The sequence below is a fragment of the Littorina saxatilis genome, unplaced genomic scaffold, assembly GCF_037325665.1.
Source record: "Littorina saxatilis isolate snail1 unplaced genomic scaffold, US_GU_Lsax_2.0 scaffold_1466, whole genome shotgun sequence".
Taxonomy (NCBI): domain Eukaryota; kingdom Metazoa; phylum Mollusca; class Gastropoda; order Littorinimorpha; family Littorinidae; genus Littorina; species Littorina saxatilis.
In genome coordinates this window covers 1,667-12,500 of record NW_027128733.1, presented here as the reverse complement: position 1 = coordinate 12,500, position 10,834 = coordinate 1,667, and the positions used below count along the sequence as shown (strand labels likewise).

At 44.3% G+C, this 10,834-nt stretch overlaps 1 protein-coding gene across 1 annotated transcript; it reads right to left on the bottom strand.

Moving 5' to 3' along the window:
• Positions 1–1,016: 1,016 nt before the first annotated feature.
• Positions 1,017–9,815, bottom strand: LOC138957061 (kinesin-like protein KIF13A). The gene is made up of 3 exons (XM_070328231.1): positions 9,640–9,815; positions 1,709–1,796; positions 1,017–1,266 (listed from the first exon to the last, which is right to left on the bottom strand). Exons 1-3 carry the CDS (start codon positions 9,798–9,800, stop codon positions 1,063–1,065), a joined length of 453 nt encoding a protein of 150 aa, XP_070184332.1. The 5' UTR covers positions 9,801–9,815; the 3' UTR covers positions 1,017–1,062.
• Positions 9,816–10,834: the final 1,019 nt, after the last annotated feature.

Below are 10,834 nucleotides of genomic sequence, written 5' to 3'. Positions count from 1 at the left end.
AGACGGACAAACAAAGACAGACGGACCAGACAGACAGAGACATACGGACAAACAGACAGAGACAGACGGACAAACAGAGACAGACGGACAAACAGACATAGACATACGGACAAACAGACAGAGACAGACGGACAAACAGACAGAGACAGACGGACAAACAGACATAGACAGACGGACAAACAGACAGAGACAGACGGACAAACAGACAGAGACAGACGGACAAACAGACATAGACAGACGGACAAACAGACAGAGACATACGGACAAACAGACATAGACAGACGGACAAACAGACATAGACAGGCGGACAGACAGACATAGACAGACGGACAAACAGACAGAGACAGACGGACAAACAAACATAGAGAGGGACGCTAATACGCATGTTCTCTAACTAGGTGCAAGAAAACTTACACCAATAACAACACAGTGAATGTGTCTTGACAGGAGCGTACAAGTGTGTGTGCGTACATGCCTCTTTGCCTTTCTGTGTATGATCATAATCAAACAACAAGAATGGTAGGTTACTGGAACGTTTAATCATTGACAAAACAAAACGTTACATTTACAGTTCGTCGACCCAGTGGTCTTTCAAGTAGACATACAGTGCTGTAAATGTAACTATTATTAAACAATGGCGACTGCATGTGAGAGGGAACAATAAAGAGACCAAAAAGCAATGTACTCACGTTAAAATGACGAACACGGAACGAATAACGGCGACGTTTCGACCTAAGGGTCTTCTTCAGGCACAAAAACACAAAAGTACACACACAAAAAAGAAGAAGAAAGACGATAGAACAAATAAAGAGGAGAACAACTGACAAAACAACTGCACTGCACAAACCGACAAATGACCAGACAGAATGCAGTGCCGTTATTCGTTCCGTGTTCGTCATTTTAACGTGAGTACATTGTAAATGTAACGTTTTATTTTGTCAATAATTAAACGTTCAAGTAACCTACCATTCTTGGTTTTTTTTATTTTGAATTTTGGAACGTTTTTTGATTTGTGTATGATCATGCTTGCGACTGGTCTAACTACGGGAACATTTTTTTAGTTTAATCGTAAAATACAAGGCAAAGAACAGCTCTTCCTACAAGAAGCACAACAGCAAAGCTTTTACTCACCCCCGAAGCCGTGTCCAGAAGTGTCTGAGTGACGATGATGTTGAAGACGGCGTGTGAGCGACTGCTCTCACTGTTCATGTTGGTGGCCGCCACAGTCCGCGACTTGTTGCCCTCCGTCATCAGGTTGTCAATGTCCTGAGCAACACAAACAGTCACCAACCTTCCACAACGATTTGAACATGACGACGTTGATCACCACAGTGCGGCCTCAACTTTTATGAAAAATGTATATGACGTCATGAAAGACGTTGATCTAAATAATGGGGTAACTATGATCACCACAGTGCGGCCTCATCTTCTATGAAAAACCGGATATCACGTCATTGAAGATATTTGTCTTAATAATGTGGTAACAAAGTAATCTCCCCAGTGCGGCCTTAACTTTTATGAGAAACCGGACATGACGTCATTAAGGACATTTATGTAAATAATGGGGAAACAGTTTCTGTGGATTTCATCTGGAAGAATTCACATGCAAAGTTAAATATCTGGCTTCAGACGAAGATTTACAGATAAGTCAGGTAACATACTAACTTAACATCTTTGACCGTGGCAGAACAGGAAATCAGTGACTGACCTCATAGGACTTGACCGCCAAGAGGGAGAGGCCATCCACATAGGGACCAAGGATGTTGTGTTCTCTCACTTTCAGGTTCTGCTGGCTTCTGCAATCACACAGCACACACACAATTCATTAAAAACACTATTTAGATTCCTTGACATAACCGTAGAAATAAACACATTTAGGGACCTAGGATGTTGTAGTCTCTCATTTTCAAGTTCTGCAATCATACAACACACGCAAACATCATTTAAAAAATAAAATAAACCTATTTTTTCATCTTCTTCGTTCATGGGCTGAAACTCCCACGTACACTCCTGTTCTTTGCTTGAGTGGGATTTTACATGCATGACCGTATGTACCCCGCCTTTTAGGCAGACATACGCCCATTTCCGTGGATGTATGTTTGGTATTTTCGTGTTACTGTTACTCTGACAACGAATACAGGATCTTGGCCTAGTGCATCATACACAAGGCCAGGAAGAAAATGGTGCATATAGGAAAAGAATACAAGATAACATTTACAAAGGGGGGAAACAGTTTAACAGGACACAAATATAAAACATAAAGAATGGAAAAAGACACGAATGTATTTGCTTTGATTTCTGCTATAATTTGCGTTCTACTAACAACGAACTCCAGGGTGCTAACTTGCCTTCGTCGCGTCGATTTACCAGAAGCAATATAAGGGAGCAAACTCGCCAATACGGAGTGCTATCCACAATGGAACCTGCTGGACAGAATTGAGTTATCTCCCTTCCTATGTGAAGGCTGCTAGTTTCTTTTGCAAATGGAACAAATCCTGGCCATTATCTTATGTGTTTTTGATGGCCATTTGTTTCGTTATTTGCCCACATCTATAATTGTATACATCCATATGTCTGTTAATGTCTCAAATCACCTGTTTATTTATACATTTATTCAACTATTTCCCTACATGTATTTATGTATTCCTTCCAACATAACAGAACCCAGAAGTTCCGCTTAACCAAGCGTCACTATCCCCTCCCCCCCTTCCTCCCCACACCCCACTCCTTTCCTCTTCGCACACAACACGTCATACTCGATAGCACAAGCATTACGCTTTCGTTATCTGGCAAACCCACCGACCACAGTGCAATAATAGCCACGTTCAAACTATATCCATTTGACAACGAAATACTCGACACAATAGTTGAGCAGTTTCATTTTCTTTCCCTTCTCTCTTTAAAAACTGATGACAATTGGCGTTATCTGGAGAGGGACGACTTTAACAACCCCAATTCCAATCCGCCAATGCGGTTGTTATAGCGCAAGGGAAGAAACTCTTCAGCTTGGCCAACTGACACAAAATCGATCGACAGAAAGGGAGATCACCGCCACAGCCGGGCTATCGCTAAATCCTTCTTTACAAAAGTGACGTGAAAATTCCTTCCCCCTTCAACTAACTTTACCATTCTTGTAACGCAGAGTCAAGTTTATCTTGTATCCCCAAGTTGGGCACAACGCATATATATCACTTGCGTACTTTTTTCTCAGACTGACTGCAAGATTTAACGCAGGCTAGTGGAAGACTGGAAGAGTGTGTGTGTAGGGTGGATGGGGTACGGGGTGGGGGTGGGGGGGGGGGGGTGGTGAATGTGAATAGAAAGAGAATGGGAATGAAATTGAAGGTAGAGAATGTTTTTTTTTTTTGCCTTTTTACTTTCAGTCAAGTTTTGACTAAATGTTTTAACATAGAGGGGGAATCGAGATGAGGGTCGTGGTGTATGAGTGTGTGTGTGTGTCTGTGCGTGTATGTGTGTAGAGCGATTCAGACCAAACTACTGGACCGATCTTTATGAAATTTCACATAAGAGTTCCTGGGAATGATATCCCCGGACGTTTTTTCATTTTTTCGATATACTTTTGATGACGTCATATCCGGCTTTTTGTAAAAGTTGAGGCGGCGCTGTCACACCCTCATTTTTAAATCAAATCGATTGAAATTTTTGTAAAGCAATCTTCGACGAAGGCCGGACTTCGGTATTGCATTTCAGCTTGGTGGCTTAAAAATTAATTAATGACTTTAGTCATAAAAAATCTGAAAATTGTAATAATTTTTTTTATATAAAACGATCCAAATTTACGTTCATCTTATTCTACATCATTTTCTGATTCCAAAAACATATAAATATGTTATATTTGGATTAAAAACAAGCTCTGAAAATTAAAAATATAAAAATTATGATCAAAATTAAATTTCCGAAATCGATTTAAAAACAATTTCATCTTATTCCTTGTCGGTTCCTGATTCCAAAAACATATAGATATGATATGTTTGGATTAAAAACACGCTCAGAAAGTTAAAACGAAGAGAGGTACAGAAAAGCGTGCTATGCAGCACAGCGAAACCACTACCGCGCTGAACAGGCTCGTCAGTTTCACTCCGTTATGCACAAGCGGCGGACTACGGTCATTGTGAAAAAATGCAGTGCGTTCAGTTTCATTCTGTGAGTTCCACAGCTTGACTTAATGTAGTAATTTCGCCTTACGCGGTAGCTCAGTTGGTAGAGCACTGGACTTGTGATCAAAAGGTCGCAGGTTCGAATTCGGGCCGGGGCGGACACGGGTCAACTTTATGTGCAGACCCAGAGACGGAAGCCATGTCCCACCCCCGTGTCATCACAATGGCACGTAAAAGACCTTGGTCATTCTACCATAAGTGCAGGTGGCTGAATACACCTAAACACGCAGACACCTGGGTAGCGCGACTCCGTTGCTGCTAGCTTTCCACTGGGAGGAAGCGACCCGAATTTCCCAGCGATGGGACAATAAAGTAATGAGAATGAAAAGGAAAAGGAAATGTTTTTCTTTGCTTGTTTCACAGCAACCGTACGCGATATATGGAATTAGCACCGTACGGTGCCTGTTAAAATTAAGAGCACTCGGGCGGGGGGTACCCCTTTCAAATGCTAAATATCAACTTCATCCCCCCTCCCCCCCCCCCCCCCCCCCCGGCCTGGCCAGCCCCTGAACCTAAGCCTTGTTTTAGAAGCCCCTTCCAACTGACTCACACACTAGGTCCAGCCCTGTTACAGAGTCGTGCAATCAAACAACATAAACATTTCGTTCAAACTCCCTTCAAATGACAAAACCATGACCAGATTCGCTTGATCGCACACTGCAACGCAATCACGTTTAAGAAGCTAACTGCAGATTCTAAATCTTCAACGCCCATTTTTGATCCCGTAGATTCCCTAGTAATACCTCCGTGCACCGCGTAATGGCTCTGCTGTCAAATAAATATTAACAGAAGCTCCTAGCTACCACGTCATGTGAGAGAATGCCTCAGAAATACCGGCTGATAATCTTAATAACTTTCCTTTGAACGATTTAAAAAATAAAATAAAAGCGAAGGCGAATAATAAAGAAAGTGGAGAAAACATCCTAAATTTAAAGAAAACAAGACATTAAGAAAATATGAAGAAACAGCAGGAAAATGGCAAAGATGTTTGTCTGTCTGTCTCTCTACCTCTCCGTTTCACACCCCCCCCCCCTCTCTCTCTCTCTCACTTTGTGAACGGTTCTAAAAGTCTAATTAAGAACATCGTTCTGGTATTCTTCCAGCATTACAACCATGAGGTCCACACTTCGTGTACACTACATTGGGGTGTGCACGTTAAAGATCCCACGATTCGATTGACAAAAGGGTCTTTCCTGGCAAAATTGGTTAGGCATAGATAAAAAAAAAATGTCCACCAAAATACCCGTGTGACTTGGAATAATAGGCCGTGAAAAGTAGGATATGCGCCGAAATGGCTGCGATCTGCTGGTCGATGTGAATGCGTGATGTATTGTGTAAACAAATTCCATCTCACACGGCATAAATAGATCCCTGCGCCTTGAGTCCGAGTCTGGAGATACGCGCGCGATATAAGACTTCATATAACATAACACTAAACTGAGCGTCGTTAGTAGAAGTCATAGTAGGTAGTGGGGTGCGTCCGTTGGCTCGGGACAGTCCCACTACTGAACACCGCCGAAGTGACTCAGCAGAAGTGCAGTGTCATCTTCCGAGGGTAGCCTACCGCAGCGACCCGACATCCCCCCTGGAGCGTGTGTAAAATCGACAAGTCTGGCAGCGGAACGAAATTCAGATGTGGATGGACCAGTGAGTGCAGGGACGGGGCGGCGTGAGAGCACACCGGAACAAGAAACAGGTGTAGGGACAGGGGGAAAAAAAGGAAAAAAAAAACCCAAAAAACTGAGCGTCACCTAAATCTTCTCACATTCCTACAATGAAAACAAATTGCTGTAACCTTGTTAGCGAATAACCATTGCAGTCCTTAACAGGCAATGAACCTGTGGGACATGAACAATCATCAATAAGATGACCATAAACCTTTCTCAACTCACCCTCACAATCTTCGCTCCTTTAATTTTAATAAGCACAAACTTGTCACGGCATTTCTAGTCCTGCTGCGAAGGAATTCAAAGCTCCTGAACCAAAACGTCACCGACGGAGTCATGTTGTAAAATTCAACAAAAATCAAAATTCCAATGAGTCAAGCTAACAAATCCTATCGAGATCAACACCCTCCCCCCCCTCAACTTCTCTTAAAAAGCTTCATTTTCCACAAGAAATGTTTAATCCAGTCACGCTCGTAAATCCTTTCGAACGCCCTCGTTCCTCCCTTTCTTTTCTGTTCATTCTCTTTCAATAGTTTCCGCACTCCCGTCTTGGCTTTGGATATTCTGGTTGCTGCTTGTTTTAGCTCCGATGCCCCCCCCCCCCCCCTCTCTCTCTCTCTCTCTCTCTCTCTCTGCAGTATCTTCCCTCTTATCCCCTCGTAAACTGTTCTTTTTACGACATCTCAACGCGAAAATCAACCGTTCAGTAATCTGAGCATCTCTGAAACAACCCCCCTTCCCTATCGCATCGCCCTCCAATTCCTCTTACCCCCCCCCCCCCCCCCCCCCCCCCACCTCAATCGCGACATTTTCTCGCGAGATCTTGCGGAAATCAAGAGTCCAGTCATGTGACCCTGTAAATCCCTTCACCCGCGGCCGCTGCTTGACAGGAAAATATTGGATTTATCTTTCCCTGGCTGCAAGGAGTTGTCTCCCTTCTTTACTGAGCCGGGCCTCGTTTCTGCTTTCTGCCTGTCCGCTGCGCCACCGGCGATCCATCCGTCTTGCAATTTATCGACCGGTCATGGCACACCCAAACCTGTCGTAAAATGCCGCAAGACTTCATCCCCTGTTTTAGGCGATTTTACTCGCCATGAGAATGATACCCCTCGGGTATTAGGTGTGAATCTTCACGGCATTCCCCCCCCCCCCCCCCCATTCTTTCCTGATTACAAAATCTGTTCTTGACACTCGGTAATTTGTTTGTGGGTTTGAATACTGTGTCAAACGAACAAGTTTGTTTTCTTTTTGTCATAGGAAAACTGCGTTGCAAAATATGCTTCAGTATGTGCATGATATGCCGTTCCAACCTCTTTCTTTTGTAACCTTATCGAAACCAAATCTGTTCTTTTCTAGCCAACTTGAACCCATTCTGCTTTCCATAAAGACTGTCCTCAATTGATTCAAAAGTTGACTTCCCGAAGACTGCGAAGTTTTTTCCCCAAAAAATCAGCGCAAAAGCTTCCTGCAGCGAGCTTAAAGAAGTAGACTTCGAGAAGTCTATTTACCGAACAATCAGAGCCAAAGCTTTGGGCAGCGAGCTTAAAGAAGTAGACTTCGAGAAGTCTATTCACCAAAAATTCAGAGCCAAAGCTTTGGGCAGCGAGCTTAAAGAAGTAGACTTCGAGAAGTCTATTTACCGAACAATCAGAGCCAAAGCTTTGGGCAGCGAGCTTTGGGGAGTAGACTTCCTGAAGTCGACTTCGGTCAATGAATATCAGGCTTGATATCCTTTACCACCGATATTATACCTCCTTCTTTTTCTCATACAAAAATCTACTATCATTTTATTCGTGAAGAGAGCAACTGTTCAACAGGCTCCCCTGTAGGTGGACGATGGTGGGTTTTTTTTGTGCGGTGGGAGGGAGCGCAAGTGATCAATCGGCAAACAGCCTTTTGGGTATATCGTCCGTCTGGACTAACACGCCATTTGTCCACACACCCGCCGCTGAAGAAAGAGCAACAAGTCGTTCGCTGGGGACGACAGAGAAAAGGTACAGATTTTGTCTTATAGGACAGGGAAGCCAAACTTGGACTTAGGAGAGAAGGTGAGAGAGAGGGGGGGGGGGGGGGGGGGGGGGGGGCGGGGGGGGGGGAGAGGGGGGGGGGGAGAGAGATTCAGATCTTTATTACGAAAGGATGAAGGATGAAGGCGATACCTAATCTTCCAACCTGTCCGTTATAGACATACATGACATTATACATCACATTAGAGAGAGAGAGAGAGAGAGAGAGAGAGAGAGAGAGAGAGAGAGAGAGAGAGAGAGAGAGAGAGAGAGAGAGAAGAGAGAGAGAGAGAGAGTCCCTGGACAGTAAGAGAAAGAGAGAGAGAGAGAGAGAGAGAGAGAGAGAGTCCCTGGACAGTAATAGAAAGAGAGAGAGAGAGAGAGAGAGAGAGAGAGAGACAGAGAGAGACAGAGAGAGACAGACAGGCATAGCTAGTCAGACATAGAGGGACATACAGGGATATATAGAGAGAGACACACATAGACAGAGACAAAGATAGACACATAGGCACAGACATAGACACAGAAACACGGAGACAGAGACACCGAGAGAGGGACTGACAGGGAGTGTCACAGTCAGAAGAGACAGAGGAGGCGATTACATGACCGATGATGGGGATGTCGGTGGAGGGAGGGGGAGGTGTGGATCCTTTATGTTTCCGTGTATTCCTAACAACAGGGATTGTCCTGTGCGCCGAGCAAGTGTAAATCCCAAAGTTCTCTTTAAAACGGCAATTGTGCGTGAGTGTTACACATTTTGCACCAGGAATACTGGAAGGCCGGCACCTAACTCTAAAGCAAACTATCACCAAGAGGATAATTTCTAAATACAAATGCTAAATAGACTGACAGCGATATCTAAAAGCGGTAAACTAAACAGCATTACATTTGCGGGAAAAAACCCATGTGAATATTCGAGAGATGGACAGAGACGGACGGACGGGCAGACGGACGGACACACGAACGAACAGATAGACACATAGACGGAGAGGCACGCACATGAAGGGTCCTTTAAAGTCGAAAAATAAAATAAAGCAAAGTGCAAGCTGCAAAACCCGACAAAGACAAATAGGGCTGAACGAGGCTATGGAGCGCCCAAGGGGGAAGGGAGAGAATGACAGAGAAAGATAGAAGCTTTTAACAGCAGATCAACTCGGATACAAGCAAAGGGGAACAACTCATGCGTCTGGGGAGAGACACCCAAAAATCACAGATATTTTTTTCATTTTTTTCTGTTTCCTGCTCGCGTTTGAATGTGTTTTATGTCCCTGGGTAATCAAAAATAATTCGTGTATACCAGCCATGTTTCTGTGTTTCTTGTTCTTTCAATCTTTTTCTTTTTCGTTCAGGAGGTGATGGGGAAGGCCTGGGGGACAAGAGAAAAGAATGGCGTTGTCTTATTATCTAGTTTGCAGCAATGACGTCAGTTCTTTTATCCGTGCAGCGAGTGGTAATTTGAAAAATCGATTTTGTCAAAGAAGTGTCAGCATTTTCAAAGGACGCCATTATTCCCGTTAATGCCTTCTCGAACTTTTGTTTCGTTTTAAAGGTCAAAACAGAGGTATGGAAGTGGGGGTCAAGAAGGCGTCTTTGTTTGTGTAATCAGTGTTGTTTGTCTTTAAGATCTATCTTGTTGACCTATATATGGACATCCGCAACCTTTTTGACCTTGAGAGCGTGACCTTACCCTTTGTTTGTGTAATCATGTCGTTTGTCTGTAAGATCTATTCATCTTTTTGACCTATATATGGACATCCCAAACCTTATCGACCTTGAGCGTGACCTTACCCTTTGGGGTCGAGGAGGTCGTGGACCTTCTCGTTGTAGATCTCCATGTAGGACACCTCCACCTTGATGGCTAGCTCGCCGTGCTGGCGCTCCTTGATGAGGTCAAACAGGCGGTCACACAGCCTGGGGATGATGCCCTTCTGGCCTCGAGTCCCCATCATCGTGTACGATTTGCCAGACCCTGCACAGACACAGAAGGCAAAGAGTTGAACAAACATTTAAGCTCATGTAGTAGAGCTGTGTCCCTGATGTAGTGGAACAGGCGGTCACACAGCCTGGGGATGATGCCCTTCTGGCCTCGAGTCCCCATCATGGTGTATGATTTACCAGACCCTGTGGAAAGAACAGAAATCACAAAGATATAAACTAGAGATATGAGTGGTTCCTATCCGCGACGGTAACACAGGTGTGGTAGATGCCCTTCTGGCCTCGAGTCCCCATCATGGTTACGATTTACCAGACCCTGTAGGGACACAAAGAGCAAAGAGTTGAACAAACATTTGAGTTCAGGCAGACAGAGCTGTGGTCAAACAGGCGGCTAAACAGACGGTCACAAGACTTGCCAAAGCCTGTAGAGAGACAGAAAGCAAAGAATTGAACAAACAAATTTGAATTTAGGCAGAAAAGCGATTTCGTCAAACAGGACGCCAGACCCTGAAAAGCACAGAAATCATAGAAATCCCTTAGCACACAAACCGCAGAACTCAAAACATGTTAAATTAGCAGTGTGGTCAAACATGCGTGCGCATTCACCAGCCGTGAGATGATGCCCTTCTGGTCTCGAGTCCCCATCATCGTGTAGGATTTACCTGACCCTGTAGAAAGAACAGAAATCACAGAGATATAAACTAGATAATATATGAGTGGTCAAATCCGCGATGAGGTCAAACAGCCGGTCACACCGCCTGGGTGTGATGTCCCCACCATGGTGTACGATTTGCCTGAGCCTGTAGAAAGAACAGAAATCACAGAGATATAAACTAGATAATATATGAGTGGTCAAATCCGCGATGAGGTCAAACAGCCGGTCACACCGCCTGGGTGTGATGTCCCCACCATGGTGTACGATTTGCCTGAGCCTGTAGAAACAAAAACATATTGATAATATGGAACGCCAGATACGCCATGTCCCCGCGGAATTCCTCGCGGACTTTCGAGCTATTCTCGTCGTTGATTGGTCAGAAATTCCGCCCGG

Excerpts from the sequence above, each read along its gene's own strand:
- LOC138957061 (XM_070328231.1), bottom strand. The coding sequence starts at position 9,800 with ATGATGGGGACTCGAGGCCAGAAGGGCATCATCCCCAGGCTGTGTGAC. Across the intron at positions 1,797-9,639 it reads GACCTCCTCGACCCCAAAGG|AAGCCAGCAGAACCTGAAAG; the intron begins GTAAGGTCACGC and ends GTGTGATTGCAG. Across the intron at positions 1,267-1,708 it reads TGGCGGTCAAGTCCTATGAG|GACATTGACAACCTGATGAC; the intron begins GTCAGTCACTGA and ends TGTGTTGCTCAG.